General features: G+C 41.6%; 2 protein-coding genes across 2 annotated transcripts; one reads left to right on the plus strand and one right to left on the minus strand.

The window, feature by feature from the left end:
* Positions 1 to 6,925: 6,925 nt before the first annotated feature.
* gpr137 (G protein-coupled receptor 137) lies at positions 6,926 to 10,956 on the plus strand. The gene is made up of 9 exons (XM_083891500.1): positions 6,926 to 6,948; positions 7,332 to 7,432; positions 8,242 to 8,706; positions 8,859 to 8,908; positions 9,054 to 9,291; positions 9,449 to 9,598; positions 9,741 to 9,866; positions 9,952 to 10,070; positions 10,300 to 10,956. The coding sequence occupies exons 3-9, from the start codon at positions 8,329 to 8,331 to the stop codon at positions 10,394 to 10,396; spliced, it is 1,158 nt and encodes a 385-aa protein (XP_083747626.1). The 5' UTR covers positions 6,926 to 6,948; positions 7,332 to 7,432; positions 8,242 to 8,328; the 3' UTR covers positions 10,397 to 10,956.
* A 1,622-nt stretch (positions 10,957 to 12,578) lies between these two features.
* Positions 12,579 to 22,383, minus strand: syvn1 (synovial apoptosis inhibitor 1, synoviolin). Its single transcript, XM_083891496.1, has 16 exons — positions 22,244 to 22,383; positions 20,548 to 20,699; positions 20,310 to 20,402; positions 19,493 to 19,645; positions 18,963 to 19,011; positions 18,510 to 18,613; positions 18,152 to 18,278; positions 17,969 to 18,068; positions 17,823 to 17,888; positions 17,282 to 17,398; positions 16,920 to 17,077; positions 16,355 to 16,510; positions 15,648 to 15,791; positions 14,259 to 14,442; positions 14,027 to 14,148; positions 12,579 to 13,926 (listed from the first exon to the last, which is right to left on the minus strand). Exons 2-16 carry the CDS (start codon positions 20,677 to 20,679, stop codon positions 13,730 to 13,732), a joined length of 1,902 nt encoding a protein of 633 aa, XP_083747622.1. The 5' UTR covers positions 20,680 to 20,699; positions 22,244 to 22,383; the 3' UTR covers positions 12,579 to 13,729.
* Between the last annotated feature and the right edge of the window lie 616 nt (positions 22,384 to 22,999).

The raw sequence follows: 22,999 nt of genomic DNA on the forward strand, positions 1-22,999 counted from the left end.
CTCAAAGAGGGAGTTAAGACTCATGCTGACTTACAGACAGGTAGACTTGAGCAGGTACTCCATTGAACTTCAGATGAAGGGGATTCTGTGAGCTGGACAGGGCAGAGAGGCGAGCAGGCCAGTATGGCGGCAGGGATCCGTTTTTCGCACCACTGATGCTCCAGTAAACCCCAAAGATCCGGAAGGCATCCTGAGCCAGGCAGCTGCAGTCCTCCACTGACAGACCCACCTCCTTCACCTTGGTTTCAACAAACACATTTATTCATCATGGCTCATCCACATCTCAGGTCTGAGTCAGAAAAATGATCTGATTCTACTGAGAAACCTGAAACTCTGCTAATCTGGGAGAAGCACTCACCCAAATTATTATAATTATAATGATGATAATCCAGATTATCTTACTTGATACAGAGTTCAAGAAAATGCATAATATTCACTTTTTACATAACCATAAATAAGCAAATTTAAAGGTAATCCATCTACAGTAAATACAACTTTCTTCAGATGTGCAGTGACAAGCAAACACAACAGAGCTTGAGTTTAATTAAATGATCAGCTCTGCAGTAGACTGAGGCTCATCTAAAAACTGCTGTCTCAACGTGTCCCTCTTAGATTAAGTTGCATCTTTCTTTCAGTCCTATGAATCTACTGAACAGTAATGTGATCTGTAAGAGGAAACCCTAATGTGGCGTGTGACAACCTCTGAACACAATAAGCACAGACTCGGCTCATTTCCACACTAATGTTTCATGTGTCTCTCTCTCTGCTGTACCTGACTGAGAGAACGCCAGTCCATGTTGGCACTACCCAGGTACAAGTGCTTTTGATCCACGACCCACAGCTTAGTGTGGACAATGCCTCCAGTTACAGCCATGAGGTCGACTTCTCTGACATCTGCGCCTGCAAGAGATCAGTTCAAAGAGTTTCCAACTTGCCACAAACAGAATTATGTCCAATTACGAACAGCATCAGTAAATTAGATTCTACAAGCAACTGCATAAAAATAATGTTTTTATAATAAACACTTCTCTTAGGTTGGGGTTAGTGGTAGCGCATTAGTATGTAACATTTAGAAGGGTTTAAGGCAGAAATGGAATATGCCACCCATACATATGTTGTATCAGTGTGTAATTGCTTTTTTCTTTTGTAGCCTTAGAAGAAATAAACATGTACTTTAGGCAAGGGTTGTGCTTTAACAAAGCCCACCATCTTAGACTGCTATGCGTCTACATCAGCCTGAACGGACAAATCTGCCACAGCATGCAGTTTGTGTTTAACAAAGCAGCAGGAGGACAACATTTCTGGTTCCAAAGGCCACCGTAGTTTCCTTACGCGCTTGGGAAAGGGAATGGTGAAGGGAGGAGTCCTCCATTTGTTGCACTCAGTCTCATACTTTCCTCACCCACATGCCCTCAGAGGTCCATGTGATGTAATCTTTGTCATCTGGCCATACCTGCTAAGGTCTGTGGCTGTGCAGACCCTATGCAGAGGAATGCTAGCACACCTCCAGTTCAAGTCCACATAGACTGTACATGCTCCATGTAGCACAACACCTTCTAGTCCAGTTGGTAGCGCATGCTCGTTTTGTGCAAAAGAGAAACCAATGAACACGGTAACCATGAAAACTTGCTTCAGGTTGTGTGAGGAAGTCTGCTGCTACCAACACAACACAACACATATAACTTAGCCCTCCAAAAAAGCAGGCAAGCTCCTGGTGATAAATCTGCATGACTGTAATGGAACGCGGGGTTGAGCATGCACGTGTGGAACCCTAAAATGACGTGAACGAAACCAAAGACACGTGATTGCAATCCGATTACACAAGACAGATGTTAATGCCAGGTCTGGTTAAGGTCTCAATCAAATAATGTTGTACCTGTAGCAGCCAGTTCCAATGTGTCTTGAGTTGATGTCTGTGGGCTGTTGACGGCAATCTGGAGTGTCACACCTTTAGATTTGAGTTGTTTCAAGTGCTCAAAAACCTCTTGTCCCTGAAAAACATACAATATACTTTGAGTGATATACACAGTTTTACATCATTGAAGAGACTAAGGCATGCCATGGTACTCACCTTAGCGTCTGTGGAGTCAGCAAACTGTGGATCACTGCCTCTTAGTGTAAAGTAGAAAGCTGCAATGTGGACTGAGCTGTTGGCCTTGTTCAGCAGATGCAGCCAGCTGTCAGCAATACTCTGTGTGGATGGGGGTGAAGACTGGTACAGACCCACAGGGATGCTCTCCACCAGACGCACTCTGAACAAGGGACAGGGCAGTTATTACATTATTGGTACAGCACATTCAGTCCAGGCAGCATCTCAAATTACAAGAACCACTCAACTTCCAAGTATTTGAGTGGTTCTGTGAAGAGTCCTGATGTAATGAGTGAATTTGACCATCTTTTCTCAAAGCTGGCCAGAAATGTTGACACTGTGGATATGTCTTACCGACAATCAGTACTACAAGGCTCTGGGACTAAACTAAAGCCCTCTAGCCAGTGTAGCTCCAGGTGAGCTGTGAGCTGGGCCACAGACATGGGAAGGCCGTAGTGCCAAACATGTTGACCAAACCCTCCAAGAAGCAGCAGGGTGGTGGGCAGGAGGAAGAAGAGGGTGAAACTTGGGCAACTTGAGTCCTGCAAAAAGTCAGACATGAAATATTTACTAAATAAACAATCATAGCTTAAACTAGCGACTGGGAAATGGCTCAGGAACGTGTTGCATACCACATGTGTAACTGCAGGGTGTGGTGAAATTCCTTTATGTGTGAGTGCATCTGCTTTCACGCATACACATCAACCCTGAGCTTCTTTTGTCATCATGAGCTTGAGGAACTACTGTATGGGTTTGCATAATACATGTGTGGAAGGGCAACTCCAGATAAAAGTCTCGACCTCATTCCCTGAAACTCACCCTGAGCTCATGTGTTATGCACTCCAGTCTGCTGAAACAACAGCAAAACTGAGATTAGTGAAACCCATTAAGCAAGTGCAACAACATCACTCACCTTTGTTGTCTTGGTTGGTCTAATTTTACTGGGCATCTGTGCAGCTACTGGAGATTCAGATTCATCCAACTCAGCGTGTTTCTCTGGTAGTTTTGAAAACTCTGACGGGGCTTTTTGTGGTTCAGGTTCGTCCTCCTCTTCCTCCTCTGCTTCTTCTAAATTGTGGCACTCTGACTTTTCAACTATCAATTCCTCCTCACATTCAGAATCTGATGAAGACCTACTGTCCTTTAATTCAGGAACATTTGTTGGCTCTGTTGCCCATGGTGCTTCTTCATCCATAATAGCATCCACTTGGCTGAACTCAGCAATGTGACCACTCTCTCCAGACTCAGACGTTCCGGTGTCTTCAGACTCAGTGAGGGTAGTCCTGCCTTCGACTTCAACCTTGTATGTTTCTGTTGTTTCCTCCTGTGGCATTTGGCAGAGAGAGCCCTCGTGTGAAGTAATGTGACCTTCGTGGGCATCTGGTGTGACATCAGCTTCTACTTCTGAGCTTTTCCTCTCATCTTGCTCTGGTAATTGCTGCTCTGACACTTGCTCTGGTCTTATGGCAGGCCTGGGGCTTGCAGTGAGAGGAGAATGCTGAACAGAAGCAGAAAAACCAAGACTCTTGGGTGCAGTAATTAAGGAACTATGAGCTGTCACAGCACATTGTTCAGCACTGCTGAATGGAGAGGGGACTGCAGAGGCTGTTTTGGGGGCTCTGATTGTTGGTAGGGGAAGTGCCGTTTCTCGGCCATCAGGTGGATTCGACTTTGAAGCTTCCATACTTCCAGGGACAGGGATATCTTTCTTTGGAACAGGCAGCTCTGTGGTCTGGCTTACACCACTGGGTCGTTTATGGAAGGTAGGAATACGAGAAGCAGGTTTGCCACCCTTGCGGTTCATGTCTTCCTTCTCCTCAAGCTCTTTTTTCGTGTCTTCTGCTTGTACACGGTTCAGAAGAACACTACAATATTTCAGCTCCTGAGGAAGACAGAAGCACATTAGAGAAAAAAAAATACAACCTTCAAATCACTGGAAGAAATTATCTATTGCACCCATCTCAACATGTCAGTCCCTAAAAACAGTAAACTTCAACAGAGTGCACACTTGACATACTTCCTTTAACTCCCCGTCTCTCCTGGTACTGATAAAAATAATATAGTTGGTGTATATTTCCTTGTAATGTTTCCGTGGCACTGAACGAGTTTGAAGAGCCACACCTATTCAAATGAGGTCTTCTGACTCCTGCTACACCTCACAGCCACAGACCCAACTTATACAGGCAATATTTCCTTTTAATAATGCCACCTCATGTTGACTTGTGGCTGTGATATTTACAGAGTGAGACATTTTGTAGTTGAGAGATAAACTATGTAGTATAACAAGCTACTGTAATTTAGTACTTACTGGAGACACATTATGGCATTTTATGTACTTATCTGCCATGCTGCACACTCATTGACACCAGTAACTGCAGTGAGCTAATATGAACTTGTTTGTCAGTCTCATTCTGAACTGCATTTTTTTTTATTAATGACAAACTATTTAGAGCAGGGATGTGACTAAAGACTGTTTTCATTATCAATTAATCTGGTAATTACTGTCTCCATAAATGTCTTCCTCAAACCTCAAAATGATGTTCTTAAATATTTTTTCCAAAGACATTTAATATTCTTTCATAGGGACAAAGAACATATCAACATTTGTGACACTGGAATCAGAGTTATAATAGATCTATTAATGTAAAAATAGATGGCGTTAATTTAGTAATTGATTAATAATCTATTAATGGTTACAGCTCTAATCTACACCGAATAATGCCCCATCATGACAAAGTAAAATAGAACTTTACATTTTTTTGAACATGTATTAAAAAGTAGAGAAAATTGTGATAATAAAATAACACAATGACACAAGTATTAAAACACTCAGCTATGGTACAAAGCTCAGGTGCTTCCCATTTCTCTGAAATCATCTTGAAAATATTTTAACACCTCACACAGGAAAAAAATAATTGATTGGACAATGATTTAGAAAGACTGACACATGTTTAACCATAGACAGTTTTAAGGCAACGTTTTATCACCGACAATGCACATCAGAGCAAAAGCCAGTGCAATCGAAGGAACTGTGTGCAGAATTCAGGAACAGCATTGAACTGAAGCACATACCCGGGGATTGCAGCACTTGAAATATGCAACAAAATATTTCCGGGATTGGACTAAAAACACTAAGTATATTGGTTGAGGTTGAGCTCTGCTGCGTAAATGTGCATGCATAGCCTTGATATATAGATCAACTTTACATCTATAAGGGTAAGATAAACAGGCACTTCTGCAATGGCCTGCCAATATTTCCTGGGGATGATTACAGGCTGCTGCCACAAACACACACACACAACAGGGCCTTATAAATAAGCTTGCCACACCCATGCAGCCAAGACAGACTCTGCGTTTCCTGCCAGAACAAAACAATAGGCAACAGTGAAAAGAGACAAGAGGTGTGCATGTTGCAAGGTGAGTAAGTAGAGCTTCATCTTACCGTTAGCTCTGCCTCCCCTTCCTCTGGCTCTGGCTCAGCCACAGGACTGGGACTTTTCTCCATCACTTGGCTCTGGACAGACTCAGAGTCTGACTCATCTGTCTCCTGTTAGGACCACAGAGGTTACACTCACAGTCAAGATGGTGCAGACAGCACTGTAATACGGCAACACTCTGTTAATTAATTTTAGTTTTTGCAGATATATGTTACAGATCCGGGGAGGCAGGACTGGCAGTCAGATATACAGTAACTGTCCTGTACAAGGAAGAATTATGTGACAGAAGTGCTTGTTGTTGTTGTTGTTAGATATGTAATGTCTGCAGGGTTTTATTGAAATATATTTTAACTTTATTGTCTCAAATAGTTAACCAGATCACTGTACTTTGAATAGGTCGTTACAATCAATAAAACGCTGCACTGTAGATTCAGTAAAAGACAACACACCAACATAAATGTGACTGTGCATACATGGTGAGGATATGTAAAGTAAACTATCCCTATTAGAAAAAGAAAACAAAAAACGAACATAAATTGAAGTGTTTTATATGTTTTCTACGTACATACAAACAGTCAACATTAGACGAAAACTTACCATGGTGCAGTAACTCGCTATGTGTACGTTTTTGGCGAGGCGCAGAGTTGGGTCTTACTGGGTAATTATCTTTGCTTTACTGGGATGCTAGCCGGCTAAACAAATGCTACTCGAGCTAAAGTTGCTAAAGTGGTGTTTGAAGGAAGAAAACGAGGCAATAAACCGAGTCCTTTGTCGTTTTCTGTCCTCTGGTTAGCCAGCTAACGTAGCTGCCGTTGTATTTAGCGACACAGCTACGTGGCCGAGTGTGAAGTTGTCTGCAGTGGAGGAAGAGGAGGCGGAAAGACTGAGTCATGAAGTACCCACCTCGTACGTAGTTCTCCCGTGCAGGCGGGTCGACCTTCTCCGTGTTGCCGTTGCCGCTGCTGTGTCCTCCGCCTCCTCCTCTCCACTCGCCTGGCTGGAGTGGATGGACTTTTTAGACCGCAGTAACATGGGCATCTTGGAGCACTTTAATAATGAATGCGGCAGCAGGTCAGTGACGCGGGGAAAGGTAAGGAGCGAGTGGTTCGTTTGTTTGCTGACAGCACAATGGCTAATGGCTAACGGCTAACAATGACGAGCTTTAGTAAAAGTAAAGCGACACCGACTGGACAGCTGCTGGTCACGAAAACGCGCTTTTGAATGTCGTCTGTAAGCACCGTCTGTCTCTAAACGTGTAAACAACAACTTGAAGAAACCGCGAGTGCATTTCCGTCGCTGATTGGCGGCGAGAATCAAAACTGTGGCCCCGCCCACCAGGCGTTACATGCGGAAGCGAGCGACGTCTGTGTTCTGTTATTTATCGGAACTCCTCCATGGTCACTCACCACCGCGAACAAGAAGGTTTGTTGTTGTCGTCCTCTAATGTTTAGTGACAGCTTACATATTCCATGTTGTGTTGGATCAGACAGACAGATACACAGCGACAGCGCGAGAAAGTTTAATGTTTACAGTGGCTAACAACGCTAGCACCTGTTAGCTTAGTCTTTGTACAGTGTGAACGGAACCCGAAAATAAACACATTTCGTTGGGGACTTTTAGTTTCAAAGGTCAGACTCATAAACCCGGTTAACACAGAAACGGACAAGACAGTCAATTAGAACTGTTTTAAAATGTTACACCAGTGTAGTTTAAACTTTTAAATAGTCTAAAAGTGTGACTATGTGTTATCGACATTTCAGTCGACGTGACGTGTGTTTGTGTACTTGTATCTGTTCCATGTTTAGGACATTTTCCAGCATAAACACTGACCTTGTCAGGACCAGTGGTCTTCATGAAGAGCAAAACCTGGTCACACTGAGGCAGAACCTCATTACCGAAGAACTGGGTGAGTTTAGGGCAAATATTTGGTTTAAGATAACTCTTGGTTTGTCTGTTCAAATGAATGGACGTCAATGCAGTGTCCTCAGAAGAATAGTTGCACTAACCTGTGTGTGTGAGAGAGACAGTGCAACTCATGACATGACGTAAGTTGTCATTACAGTGTCAGCAGATTTGAGTTGGGCCTGTGTTTTCAGATGCACCTGATTGTAAAAACATAAAAGGTTTATGTTTAGTCTCTGAAGGAATTGTATGTGTTGTTGTAGTAGGGATGTCTAAGATAATCATTTCAGTTGGTTAGGACAGCGTGTTAAGAAGGGGAGACATGAACTAGAATATAGTTTATTATGATGTGATTGGGGACACCAGAGAAAACAAGGTCCAATAAATCAATAGCATTCTCTTTACCACGTTAGGATGTGACAAATTAGCTGTGTGGGTTATTGTTTCAAAGGCTTGTCTGACAGCATGTTATAGTATTTAAAATATAGTCTATAGTTATCATGTTATTGATTTAAAAAAAAAAAAATGTTGTGTTCTCCTATCTCCCCCTCCACACATACAGCATGGTGTCCACTGTACACATTGACTCACAACGTATACACCCCGACTTCAAGAGACTGCACTATCCCTTTAAGAGGGAGAGAGGCTGGTGTCAGTCAGTTGGACATGGGAAAAAAATCTATTATGTCCACAAAGCAGCCCTGCTTCTTTATTTGTATTTTTGACACAGAAGGCTCATTCAGCAGAGATTTTAAAGGGATTGATACCTAAGTATTTACAGTTGTTTTGGTGATCTTTGTTTTTCATTTTCAGGTCTCTCATGTAAACCCCTCAGACTGAGAGGAGAAGATTGAGCAATTTCTCTTCGATGATGGACAGTTAATTTCTCACAAAACCTCAATGGAAGCTCCAGTCACAGCCGCCCCTTCTCCCAACTCCACTCTGCTTCCCCCGGTTCCTCTTCGCCCAGCTGTTGCCCCTTCGGTCCAGCTCGGCTTCACCATCCTTTACACCACTCTGTATGCTGCCCTCTTCCTGGTGGTGTACATCCAGCTCTGGCTTCTCTACCTCTACAGACACAAAAGATGGAGCTACCAGAGTGTGTTCCTGTCCCTCTGCCTCCTCTGGTCTGCCCTCCGTACCACATTGTTCTCCTTCTACTTCTATAATGCACTGGAGGCCAACCACCTGCCTGTTGCAGTCTACTGGCTGCTCTACTGCTTCCCTGTTTGTCTGCAGTTTTTCACCCTCAGCCTCATTAACCTGTATTTTACTCAGGTAAGACTGTGGACGGTGGCTAATCTGTTTAATTTACTGATAGAAAGTGAAACAAAGATTGTAAGACATAATAGTCTGATGTAACCAAAGTGAAACCATCTTTGAGCAGGGGAATTGTGTTCGCTTTTACTTTCATATTTGATGTCCTGCAGGTGTTGCTCAAAGTGAGAGAGATTTCCAGTTCAGCAGGGGGCAGAAAACTGTAAGTTACAGGCTATACTGAAATAATTGTACTTTTTAATGAGAATACTGTATCAGTGTTTTGATTTGATCCTTGCTTAACTCTATTGTGTCTGAAATGTCTAATGTAAATTCATCCATCTCTTCGGCTTCCATGTTTTCCTCAGGTGGCTGGCCCGCTGCATGTATGGTGCAGTGAACGTCGTGTTTCTCTGCGTCAACGTGGTTTGTGCGATTCTCGGGGACCGAAACCGTAGCGAGTCAGTGGAGTGGACCTGGAATCTGGTGCTGGTTCGAGTCATAGTAAATGACTTACTCTTTATCCTGGATGCAGTGTTACTGGCCGCTTTGCTGATGCTCCTGACAAGACACTCACACTCCACCAGCCCTTACCTGGTCGATAAGGTGGGTTCATCTTTAACCCCCTCAGCAATAATATGAAATACAGCAACAAACTGTAGTCACAGTTTCAATTATGTTATGTTCTGTACTTGAACCAGTTCCTTACCTCAGAGTTTGGTATTGGTAGTTCTGGCTAACAGTGTTTTTTCTATATGACTAGGGGACCACCGTGTGCAGAACAGCAGCTCTGGGAGCAGCAGTGATCTTGTTGTTTGCCAGTCGAGCCTGCTACAACCTGACAGTCCTCTTCCTGTCCCAGAGTCATGAGGTGGAGTCGTTCGACTTTGACTGGTACAATATCTCTGACCAGGTAATCATCATTTCCAGGCACTTTTAACCGGCCTGAGTTATTTCAGAACTAAAGCTTGTCAATATCTCTATATATCTAAGAATATGCAAGCTTGATTGTGAAAGTTTATAGCGTTTATCTGTGATCGTGTTTTTCCTTGTAGGCTGACTTGCGTAATGAATTGGGCGACAAAGGCTACCTAGCCTTCGGTGCCATTCTATTCATATGGGAACTGCTCCCGACAAGTCTGCTGATCCTTATCTTCAGGGTTCGTCAGCCTGCTCAGGAGGTAGCTTTTAGTTTATTGGGTCATATGTGACTGAGAATGTGTGTCGTTGAAGCTGCAAAAGCTTTTTTTTTTTCAATTCTTACAGACCAGTAGCATCGTCATCAATAACAGGGCTCTACCTCGTCCATACTTCTTTGACGACCCTCAAGCAAGTGATGACGACGCACCTGTTCCATGGGCACGCAGTTCACATCTACAATCAAGGTAATGATCATAGTTAAATTTACCATAGATTTAACTATTAACATTACACAAGTCTTTTTCTCTGGATTCAGGACGTTCAAGGTGTTAATACATTCTAGTGAGAAATTCTGATTTGCTGCAGTGCACTGAGAGGCTGGGGGGATGAAAACCCTCCATACTCAGTGCCTCACACACTGCACAGTAGACATGGCTGTCGGGTTTGACACTTTTTTTTCTGGCTCCGTTTCAGTTGGTATGGAGCAGAGAGTGCTCCTCTCCTGTTTGCCACCAACCCTCCAGACCGGAACTACCAGCACCACTCGTTCTACTCCACCCCCCAAAACTGAACCCGACTCCTGACCCTGATGTGGATTGCTGTATTAATCTCAAGGACATAATACACACAGCGGTAGCAGTCAGTCGTACGCCCCTCTATGAGCACTCTTTGCACAAAAAACCTCAGGAACACAGCAGCAGTGAAGGTGCACCTTGTACTTGTGGAACTAAGAACAAGGGAAAAAGAAATGGACCAGACATGAATAAATGACCAAAGGTCTCGTTGTTGCTAAACAACGGTTAAGTAGTTCTTAAAATGAATAAATGGCACATCCAGCTTCATTAGCATTCCCCGATATATGAATACAAGTCGATTAGCTGGCAGCAGGTTGCTAACCCCTGAAGGCAGATGGTGTTCAACAACTCAGTTCAAGTCAGTTTCCCCTGACATTTTTTTTTGTATGTATTGAAAACTTACTTTCATGCTAACCTTCAAATAATTTAACATTCTTGCTTGTCAATTTGTGTTTGCAGCTAAAAATAGTGGCTCTACAGCGTCAGAAGAGTTGGAGGAGACTTTAAATGAATAATTCCATCAAAGCTTAACTGTATCTTAATGTTTAACCTTTGACACATTTCCTACTTCCTTTTTTGTAAAATAGTTGATCGTCTGATATTTTTTCAGGTTGAATGGCACATTTGTGTAATCACTTAATTTTTTATTTTGATTCCTTGTACAATTGTATAGTGATTAAAGTTTAACTTATTTTATAACGATGCTTTTAATTGTAGCAAAGAAGCAAAACATGTTTTCCTTCGTCTTTACTTCACTGAGTCTCTCACCTGTGACTTTGACACCACATGAAAGGAAAATATTAAAAATGTTTAAAATTGAATGTTCAGCCTGTTGCTATTTGCTAAGCAGAAACTGTTTGTTGTTCAATTTAAGTCCATTTTTGGCAGTGTTGGGAGAGTTCACTTTCTACATTAACTAATTCAAGGTTCAGTTCGCAAATTTTAAAATGAACTCGTTCAGTTCGTAGTTCATAATTGTAATTCAAATAATAATTGTCAAAAATGTTGAACTAAGTTCACAGTTGGCACCTTTTTGGATGGCTGCAACCTCTTGAGTTTATTAAAGCTGGGCTTTCCACTTTACTCAAAGGCTGTAGGTCTACACCACCAGGTTGTCCAGCTGCGGCTGGGAGATGACAACAGAGCCGCTACTATATGCAGTTCATGGGATTTGGGTCGAGGATCTGTCTTACCTTACACACCTTGAAAGGCTAGTCGGGTGGTTCAGTTCAATTTGCAGTTTCAGGTTTGCTGACTGTGGATGTGATTTTCTTTTTGAAAGCCGGTGGGCAAAGTTTGAAATGTACTATTTTTCCAATCCTCGTCCTCATCATAAAACTTGTTTAACTAATCATACGACACCTCCATGCTGCCTGCTTGGTGATGCACGCGGCTGTGCGACACTGGTGGCTGGTGTTGCCAGATTGGGTGTTTTTCTGCTGCATATTAAGGCCTGTCTACGCCGTGTATTAGCCGGATTTTCTCTATAGAAATCTGGCACCCTATTGAACGAAGTTAAACTGAGAGAGCGTGCCGTTCACATACACCAGAATGAAAGCGTTCACAGTAACGTTCATCAGGCAGTAATCCAGTACGTTCAATCCATGTTCGCCCAAAAAATGAACGAGTTCAAACATCGGTGATGAGAAATTCTCAAACCTTTCAGTTTTCCATTGATGAACTGTGTTATTGTTGTATTACATTAAAAGAACAAAAACGCTATCAGTATATTTGTAGTCAGTTCCACAAGCAAAGAAGTTCAGTAAAGACTGAATATTCCAGTTTGAACAAGTGGAAACAAAGAGTCTAGATCTAAAACCCTGAATCAGATCCTCACAAAGCAAATACTAACCCACAAGTTGGAGGGTAATATGTTAAAATATATTACAGACACATTCAGATCATTTTATCATAACTAGGCAGATAAACATTCTCAGTTGACTTTATTTCACGACAACTGAACACAAGAGAGGCGACTACTGCTGTTTGCAACAAACATTCAGGAGAAACAAACTAAGTTTAGCAAGGATTCTTTGGATTTACCTATTTATGTGTTCACACATCTAACAAGTCATCCACATGGTAACTGTTAAATGCATTTTTATCATGTAGACGAGGTCAAGACAACCTAATGAATTTACAAACCAAGCATTAGAATGGGGAAGAAAGTTGATTTAAATGAGCAGTAGTTTTCTGGGCTTAAATACCCTGTTGATCCCAGAGGTCAGAGGAGAAGGACAAGACTGATTCAAAATGATAGAAAGCCAAGAAGAGTAACTCCGATAACAACTTGTTACAACCAAGGTATGTTGAATCTTGAAGCAAATGGGCTACAGGACATCCAGATTCTGCTACAGCAGCACCTAACATGTTATTAGATACAGAATACCTAAAGAAGTGGCCAGTGAGTGTCATAACTAAACACTGCAAATTAGAGATTCAAAAATGTCAGTTTGGTTAGATGGATGTCTACCTTTGGATCTAAGCTTTTCCAAAAAGGTATGGGATGATATTTTTTGAATGATAATTGAAAACTGGAGTTCAGTTCATGAAAGAAATGTATGTAGTGAGTGCAGTGAGTTTGAATCCAACAGCCTGAGTTTTAATTGCCTGCAGAAAAGTCCTCACAGACCATCAATTTGCATGTGAACATTAAAACTAGCGTGATGTGCCACTACCTTTTCAAACAGTTTATTCTGCTTTATGTACAGATCATCCTATTAAAACTCTATACAGTATGTACACATTCAAATAAATCAGTATCTTACAACATCTGTGGTGGCAATGTTGAGAAACCAGGAAACTGAAGAATGTTAAAGGGAGAGAGAAAAAAAAAAAGCAAATGTGTGATCTCAGTTCACTGACTCTGATCCTGGTTCAGTGTAACATGTTGATGTGGTGAATGCAACCACCTTTACATTGAAAAAAAACCAGAAATTAAACACAAATCAAAGACGTCACTGACTGTAAAACTAGCACACGTCCAAATACCATCTCTGTCACATTGACTGAAGACGTCCTCTTCCACTTGATTAAACCTACAAACACCTGCAGTGCTGTTATTGCAGTAGTCATTTTTGGGGGGAAGGAGATAAAGGAGTAGAGCAAGTGCTTTCAGACAGGGTCCATATGAGCACTAAAGAAGATGTTGACTAAAGATCACTGTGTCTCCCAGCAGCCTGAGTCCAACACAGTCCAACACAGTAAGAAACCTGAGCCTGTGGAAGGCCAGAGCCGCCAGGAACAGAGGCAACGAAGAACCAAAGAAAAGATCAATCAGCTCATAGTTCCTGTTGGTCCAGAGCGATATGTCCAAGTCTACACACGGATCAGTTGTCTGGAGGGGGTGGAGATGACGAGGATTCCAGCTTACGGAGGCGACGACGTCTCAGTTCTGCAGTGTTTGGTTCTCCATCCTCGCCTGCCTCCACTTCTTCATTCATTGCTTCTTGTCTTTCTGTCTCTGAGGCAGTGGAGGTGGAATCAGCCGGCTGAGAAGACACTGCAGCACCATTCAGTTGATCAACTGAAAAGGGAAAAAAAAAAAAAAAAAAAGAGTTAATCAATCTCTGAAGTGTTGGTTATAGTTGTCTCGGCTGTCTCCACTGAACTGTTGTTTTACTTACAGCTGCTAGATTCCTCCTCCATCACCTGGGCCGCACTCTCAGAGCTGCTGCCGGCTGCAGAGGACGAAGCTGTGTGGTTTGTCCCGCTCGCTTCTCCAGTGCTGCCTTGAGGCTGAGGAGGACTGTGGGAGAAAGAGTAAAAGCTGATGTCTAATAGATGATACAAAGAAATACAATACTGTGAGTTAAAATATGTGGTAACTCGGCAAAAGAATCAGGGAGGTTTGTTTACGTTAGTGTGGCAACGGTGCTGAGGTAGTGGTGGATGTTGAGCATGGCGGCGTCAAGCAGGGTGTGGATGTTTTGGAGACACTGGAGTCTGGCCTCAAGGCCACGGCGACCTTCAGCCTCCAGCTCCCTCAGCTCCTCCTCAGACATCCGGGACAGAGATGGAGGAGGGGGAGGCATTGATGACACTGCGGGAGACAAGATGACCTTAACTTGACTTGACTGGAGTTAAATATTGTGTTAAAAGTAGATAAGTGTTCAAAACATTTAACAACTTTAAATTTGAAACAATACTTCAGGTTCTGAGAACACTGTAGTCAGTCATTTTTAGACACAAGTTTGACTTCACCATTTACACATAAAAAATTCAGTAGGAGACTATTTGGGTCAGATGAATTCATAGAGGTGGAGCCTAACTTGAGCATGCAGCAGGCAGGACACTCTCCCACTTGCTTGCTGTGAATAACCTGGAGCTTTTCCTGCTGCACTTCCACACGGTTTCACTCCTGTAATCATTCAAAAAATTTGACTAGGACGCTGACCAGAAGTTCCAGAAAATGTCTAAGAGGCTATTCACATTTAGCGTCTTTTACCCGCAAAAATACTATACCTTCTTGGTGCCGATGTGCATTTGACGTGCCTGTTTTTCTGGGTGTGTCCGTGTCACATCATAATGCTACTACTTTCAACACACGTCTTTTGATACTCGGCCAAAGAAGTAGGTCAAAGTGGTCTGTGACAACGAACCACCATCATCCAGACGGAGCTTGCGAATCAAATGGTGAGAGAGAAGTTTTTTAACCCGAGTATTGAAGCAGCTGTGATGGAAATGTGATGCTGATAATCTACTGTCTTTGTTTTGATCATTTATCTTAGTTTAATGAATTGATTAAATTCAGTAAAGCTGGTTTTGCTTTGTAATGAGGGACGTGACAGAAGCAAGACCCTCAAGCACCTTAGTTAAAAACCCCTCTGGCTTCTTCCATGCATTTTTCATACGTGTTTGGGCGCCACCCCAAAACCTAAGCTTTTGTAGACCCTTGCGTCCTTACATACCTCCTTTACAAATGTGCTGTGTGAAAGCAGCTACAGAGACCAGGTCTCTGTGACTCTACAGGATAAGGAGAGCCAGTCAGACTGAGACAGAGCATTAATCATAACTACAAGCAACCTCAGAGTTATGACTTACTCGTGATTGTTTAAATATTTCTGTATTTCTTCAGAGGACTGATAAGATGATGTTTATGGTGTGATCGCTCAGCTTCCTTACATACCTTCCTTTCACTTATTTTCCTGTAATAAATCACCTTGGGACAACAGAGTGTCCCGTCACTATATGTATGTGTTTTTTTTTTTTAAGTTTTGTGAGGCAGCACTGACTCTTTGCTCTTACCAAAGGGAGGTGGTGGCATTGGCAGCCATGGTGCAGTGGGGAAGGGAGGAGGAGGGAAAGAGAAGGGGAAGCCTGGGATTGCGGATCCTGGAGCAGCTGCTGCAGCGGAGGCGTCTGCAGTAGATGACGTGGGCTGGCTGGTACCTGATACAAACACACACACACACACACACACACACAACACTTTGATGACCTGCATATGCCCCAGTGGAGTATAAACCACCCCAAATATGATTACAATATTATCTTCTCCAGTTAGGTTATGTTGAATGTACATATGCTATGATGTAAGCTTTGACCCAAAGAAGAAACAATCCCATCCACAGTGATACAGTGATAAGCTGGTACTAAGCTGGAGTTTGTGTGCTTAGAGAGTTTAGAATGAATTATTTTATGTACATTTGTGAGCGCACTAGAACAATTTTGTTTCTGGTGTTACAGTGGTTACTCACTGCATCAATATATATATATATATATATATATATATATATATATATATATATATATATATGTATGTGGCTCACATGGATGTTGGTTCATGGCAAGCTATTGTTAAATCCTTCAGTCAGGCCTCATAAGAGGATGATCAATAAATAGTACATCTCAAGATTGATAATAAATTTCCACTGCTGCAATATTAATTTCAATTAAATGAAATCTTCCTGATGAACAGCAAAGTAAATCGGGGCAGTAAGCTGTATCCCAACCAGCTGCATGTGTGGCGTCTCTGCTGCCTTGTGGAGCATCAGTAGCACCAGGAGCTTCGGCTGCAGCAGGACCAGCAGGAGGAGGAGGCACTGCAGGGAAGGGACCCCAGAAAGGGAACATGCCTGGAGGAAAAGCTGGCATCATGCCTGGAGCCACTGGAGAGGAAACAGAGCAGTATATCCATTATTAGAGTTAAAAAAAAGAGCTGTGCTGCAGATGAATTATGTAAAACAAGCTTGAAGACTGGATATAAAGCATTCTAATGACTGTACCATTTTCACCTTTTCTAATTTCTACAAACAAACTTGACGAAGTGGCTTTAAGCCCAACAGTTCTGATAGTGGTTGGTTCAAATCCTCATGCATGCAGGCCACTCTGAGGTGACATTTAAGATGTTTCAAAGGAATGTTTCTTCTCTGGTTTGCTCTTGTATACCGGCTGCTGTATAATAGAGAGCATGCACATGACCGATATCCTGCACTGCTCATAATTTGGACACAGTTAAGCTTTACAACCGGCAGCAGAAAAATGGGGGGCATGTGTTCAACAGGTCTGGACCCTCACCATTAGCTGGAGGGACTGCGGCTGCATTGGCAGGAGCTGCCGGAGCAGGGGGTGGAGCCTGAGCTGGGGCAGGAGTCTGATTATTATTTGAAGCCCGCAGGACGTCCATGCGACAGGTAGGACAGGTCTGCTGTCTCTGGAACCAGGAGCGCAAACAGCTGTGGAGAAGACAGGAGGGCGACACATCGTTATTTTAAGTAATACAAAAAATAATGGCAACACCAGAAGGCCTCAAATGATGTTAATTAAATACAAGATACAGGAATATAAATAATGAGATAGTGACCACTTCTGACACTTAAATTATTTTTATTTTATTGAAACCATGGAGTATGACCTGTTGAATTTATCACACAACTTACCTGGAATGGAAAATGTGATTACAAGGCAGTTTCTTGGCTCCAGTGACCATTTCCTCACGGCAGATGATACAGACGTTGTCAGAAGCCTGCAGATCTTCAGGAGTTGCATCAGGGTATCTGAATCACAGGCAAACAGGACAAAAAGTCATGATTGACTGGCAGTTCTATTTCTGAGATACTTTCAGAGAAGAGGTTTAAGTATAACTGACTACATATACAAGTACAACAAACACCAATAAACTAACCGTACATGATGTGTACACCTGAAATATACTATGAAGCAGACTAATTATAGGGGTTTGCTGCAATGTGATTCACAGCATGCCAAAGCTTTACAGCTTACCCCTTTACATTTTCCAACAACCTCTCAAAAACATTAACACCTTTTAGAGTTGGACAATATTTTGCATCCATTTAGTAGAAGTAGCTTGAACACATTTGTCCAACTGAGAGACACGTGTATGGAAATGATTATACTACTAGAAAAGCACAACAGGAAATAATTTTTACAAATTCAAAATTATGCAAAATAATTACTCACAATGTATTCATGTTGCGGATAGCCCTTCGAGACATTATAGCATCTGTTACAGCTTTCTTGAATTGCCTAGTAAGGAAAAAAAAAGAGAATTAAAACATGCCTAAAATATGAAATATGATTTGACACACATCAGTAAAGCTGCTCACCTCATAGCCAGATACATGGGGCGAATGGCAAACAGGGGGAAGGTGTGGACCTTTATCATGATGGTCATGAAGGCAATATACAGCAGCACTTTGATAAAACCTGCAATAAAAACAGTCGTTTCATCATGTTTGTGTCATGGGGAAACAGCATCATGATGTGTGAAGTACAGTGGATGAAGCTACCTGTGAAGAGCTCAGTGTAGAGCATGAAGACAGCCTTGTTGTCCCAGGGATTCTCACTCTGCAGGTCGACAGTGTGCAGAATGTACTTGATGAAGATGGTCAGCACCATGGTCATCAGGATGGCATACTGATGAGCAAACAGTGGGGAGACGCTATTGAAATTATCTTACAACACTGGTGTTGCAAGTATGTAGCACAACAAAAACCTGTTCCACTGTTAAACATCTTAGAGCTTTCTGGCAGTTTAAAGTCTTTTTGTTTAAGAAGTAAAAACATGCCTACACACATAGCAAATATCGATAATTTTTTGCAGGCTCACACAACACTAGGTTACACAATCCTTCATCTCAAAACAAACCTCAAATCCAAATACAAGCTGGACTGAGGCTCCTCTAGTTATGATGCTATGACACGCATGGTTGACGAACAGGAAGTCAAGGACAGCAAGTAGTCCCATGAGAGCTGCAGGAAATAAAGGAGAATACTTAATAACACTTCAGTAAAACACAAACACATAGAAACTCCATATAAACGAGAAAACATAACTAAAAGTAACTGCTCAAAATAAACCTCTGTTCTGGATTCAAATAAGGCTCTTTATATTTAATCAAATGACATGTTTTATCAGTGTAGAGCACTTGTCCTCATGTGCTGACAGAATTATTTGCATGCAGTTTCATTTAGCTTGTTTTAGGGCAGTATTCCAAGGAAATGAAAGAAAGAAATAAGTGATAGTTAATAAGTGAGAAATTATTCTTATTAACTACACAGAATTGCAGAAACAATACCAGATGTGGTAACATGTACTTACATAACACTCTAAAGTGAAAGATCCAGGAGATGTTAGGACTCCGTTCCATCTGAAAAAGAAAAATACATTTAGATAGTTACTTAGACACTACTAGCACACAGTCTCATATAATGGAATGATTAAAGTCTGTCATTTTTTATTAACGACTCCCTTATACAGAAGTATACTGCATAAACCTGGAATGTGCTATGGTTTACTGGTCTTTCAACTGATAACTGCTGTTTTTTAATATATTCGCAAATCCTTCCTCACCAGCCAAGCAACTCTTTTCAATTCACCTTTCTTTCCTATTCCCAGTACAACAAAGGCCCTTCACACTCAATCTATAACTGAGTTATCAGCTGCAAAATGCCACAGAACAATGTTTGTTTAACTGAGGTATGTCGTTTTAGTCACACACCATCTGCCCCATCCTGCTGTATCCCATGTTTCCTTTCTGCATTTAAATGATGTACTGCACTCAAATACAGTGGAGAAAGTTTACAGTGTACTGTGTCTGATGAGGAAGTTGTTTCTCTATCATCACTCACAAAGTCCACGCGGTCCTCAGCTAGCCAGTGGAAGCACTTAAGGAAGAGCAGGAGGGTGAAGAGTGCAACGAAGCGAGGGGAGAAGTCATCCCTGAACACAGTGAAGGCCAGGCAGGTCTCAGTGACCGCATACCAGGAGCGCTCGATGAGGTGCTGAGGGTAGATGTGGATGACAAGGAAGTGGAAAATAGTCAGATTAGATGCACAGTCAGTGTATAATATAACTGTAGAGCATAACTTTAAAATATAAACATATGTCTGTTACATTCAAACCATTGTCAAATAAGTTCTGCATTTCTCTCTGTATTTCTCAGAAGAGTGGTGTTTAGATGTTGAGTCACCCAGAGACAATCCCAAACTGCCCACTGGAGGAGGTTTGTTTTATGTAAAGACAGATGAAGGCAACAGAAACACTGGGGTAGTAAAGCGAGATGACTGCAAACAGGTTGGAGTGTGGCTGAAAACACAAAGCTGTGCCCACGAAAACTTTCAGAAGTGAATTCTGCGGTTTTAAAAAAAACCCATCATTCAGCAGATTGACAGGATTAACATTTCTTGTCCCCACCCGCCCCTGCACTGCTGCTGTATACACACAAACGCTTCCTCAGTCAGGTCTGATAGTATTGTTTTGACAGAGTTTTCAGATGAAGGACACAGCATATAAATAATGTTACATTGTTTGTGTCCATAAAGGTCAAACAGAGGCAGAATAATAAAATCCAAAACAAAAATCACCAAACTACAGTTTTAAATACAAATGTTTTTTTTTTCTTTTTTAAGAACAATGGTGAATAATAACTATAAATAGAAACTGTACCTCCATTTCTGCAGCCCTTAGCTGTCCAAAAAAGACCTTTCTCATGAACTTTCCCAGCAGAAACACCAACACAAAGGCCTGGATGTACAACACCTGATACCAGAAACAGGCACAAAAAGATGATTTGTTACAATGCAACTGAAGTGGACTGGATGATGTGGAAAATTGTCACGTTAAATAGATATTCTCATAGAAGAAATATGTGAAAATGAGGTTTGAACTGCAGCAGTGTTCTTACCGCCATGCTGGGGCTGCTCTTTGTGAGGTAGACCACAGTTGGGTAGAATTGGTGTTTGAGGAGGTAAGCATGTGCCACCACTGCCCCAGTCAGTGCCAGACTGGTGGCAGTCACCAAAGTAGCTCGTACCATTTTGGACAATGCTGTAGACACTGTGGAGGGGAAACAGATGAAGAGATGAGAAGAAGAAAAAGGATGTTCGACATGAAAGCTGACTTGGGTGGATGAGCGATATGCAAATACACAGAAGAATTGAGATACTGTACGGGTGCGGAACAAGATTCATTTATAAATGAGTAGACCTATGGTTGCAAAGCTTAAAATCCTCTAACTCAACCAGTTAGTTACTCATTCTGCCACACCTGTTGAGAAGATTTACTTATACCTTATAATCAGGAAAATTATCAAACAATTAACTCCTTCTTCTGGAACCACAAATGTTTTTTTTCTTTTTGCCTCATTGCTCATGTAATGAAAACAACGCTACGACAAATCAACCAATCCAAGACAACTTCTCTTCCAACTTTCTACAAAGTTTTTTATTATCTAAACACATACCAGTGCACGTGATGATAATCACATATATCAGACACATTCCTTGGTGTCTTTTATGTTTGTCTGTAAAGATGACCGTTTGTTTGCTACACTGGAGCTGACAATTACCTTCTCTCCTGTGGATTCAAATCAGAAAGTGCAGGAACCCATTTGAGCTGAAATTGATGTCTGAGGTCTGACACGTGTTGAGAAACTAACCACAGCTTAATGGCTTATGTGGTCTTTTCAGTGTTTTATGCTGCTGCTCTTTCAGTTGTTCATTAAAAGCATTCAGACAACAAATCAAACAGCAACAGTGATAACATCAGGGGTGAAACAGTTTGGGGAACATTTCTAAAAAGTGTCAGAGAAAAACAAGACACAAATAACAGTATGACTGCTTCATCAAGAAGGCATTAAGATGAGGTCAGCCGATTGATTAAATTTCATCATATTGTTGTTAATAAATGGATGTCTCAAACACTGCTTTTTGAATCTACATGAACCTGGAGAAATTATGCTGTTTAGCCCATGATTGATGATTAAATAGTGTATCATCATAATCTATACTTCGAGCAACACTGACATTTGTGTGACATCTTGTAATAACACGTACAGAAACGTCAACGTGCCACGTGTTCCTGTTTATCTCCATACTAAGCAACAACAACAAAGCAGTTTACACGAGTGTTCAATAAAACACTTTATGATACACTCTTGGCACCGTGTACACTCCCACTGCTGTAGATGTGGTCGCATCAGTCTCTTGTAGAAACATACACCTTCTGTTGGCAGCATCGTTAAAAAAACACTACATAATCCTTATTGGAAACGTACGTTTAAATCATTATCCACAACATGTACATTCATCCCTTTAAGGAGGCTAACTAAACTCAACGGCAACGCTAATAATAAGGTGAAATTGAGTCGCACTAAATCAACTAACCCTGTGACAGCTTTCAGGACAAGACACTTGACCTGACTAACGCAAGGTTTGCCACGTATGTATTTAAAAAGTTGACAGTGCGGCTGTTAATTACGCTGATTTAATGAAGTACCTCATAGAGAATGACAGGTAACTGGGTAAGTTAGGTTAGCTTACGCTGGCTAGCTGTGCAGCTAGCTCGTAACGTCCCAGCTTCCTGCACTCTGCTGGACTTACCGACTCGGTATCTGGAGACGACTTGCTTCTCGGTCGAGCTAACGACAATTTCCTTGCCTGCTAATATCTACGAATTCCCACCAGCTACTCCATTTCAACACTTTCACAGCAGACGCTCTCCAACAATTACTCCCCTCGCCCCTGCTCGTCTGGCTACGTGTTTATCTTTGGCTTGCTCCTCTGAAGCCACCTCACATCCGGCTGCTGAGGTAATATGACGCAAGACAAATTCACCGCTTCATGTGTGAATGTACAATAATACAAATAGAAAGATAATATTATTCGTAAAAAAAAAACAGTTTAGAGGAAACGTATTATTTCTGTTTCATTCCCAATTAAAAAAAAATACAAACGTATTATTAGTTACTTTGGACAAAATTAAGCGATCCACGTTTTAGGATATTTACGGTAAATAGTAACGTGGACCAATAGAAAGTTGTCTGACTGGTTCATGTACATTAATGCTCAGCCTCACACACACACACAGTAAAAACACATAATTGGCTCCTGTCTGCATAAAGAATGATAGAAGAAAATATTGTCTAAAATTAAAGTATTAATTTTAAAATGTTTCATTGTCTTAGGAAGGAGATTTACTCTTCTTCACTGTCTGTTTCTGTTGAAATTAATTTGTAAATTGATTTAACATCAACACAGGTTTCTGAAGAGGTTAGTCATTAATTGTATAGATAAAATATCTTCAAATGTTCAAATGTGACTTTCTCAAACATTTGAATTGATAATGCACAGAAGCTT

This window comes from Microchirus variegatus (genome assembly GCF_963457635.1).
Source record: "Microchirus variegatus genome assembly, chromosome: 6".
NCBI classification, from domain to species: domain Eukaryota; kingdom Metazoa; phylum Chordata; class Actinopteri; order Pleuronectiformes; family Soleidae; genus Microchirus; species Microchirus variegatus.

Bases quoted from the DNA above. Each gene is read 5' to 3' on its own strand.
- syvn1 (XM_083891496.1), bottom strand. From the start codon at position 20,679: ATGGTACGAGCTACTTTGGTGACTGCCACCAGTCTGGCACTGACTGGG. The intron at 18,614-18,962 runs GTAAGTACATGT...TATTTCCTGCAG, and splicing joins CTTTCACTTTAGAGTGTTAT to CTCTCATGGGACTACTTGCT. The intron at 15,792-16,354 runs GTTGGGATACAG...TGTTTGTATCAG, and splicing joins AGACGCCACACATGCAGCTG to GTACCAGCCAGCCCACGTCA.
- gpr137 (XM_083891500.1), top strand. From the start codon at position 8,329: ATGGAAGCTCCAGTCACAGCCGCCCCTTCTCCCAACTCCACTCTGCTT. The intron at 8,707-8,858 runs GTAAGACTGTGG...GATGTCCTGCAG, and splicing joins TTAACCTGTATTTTACTCAG to GTGTTGCTCAAAGTGAGAGA. The intron at 9,867-9,951 runs GTAGCTTTTAGT...CAATTCTTACAG, and splicing joins TTCGTCAGCCTGCTCAGGAG to ACCAGTAGCATCGTCATCAA.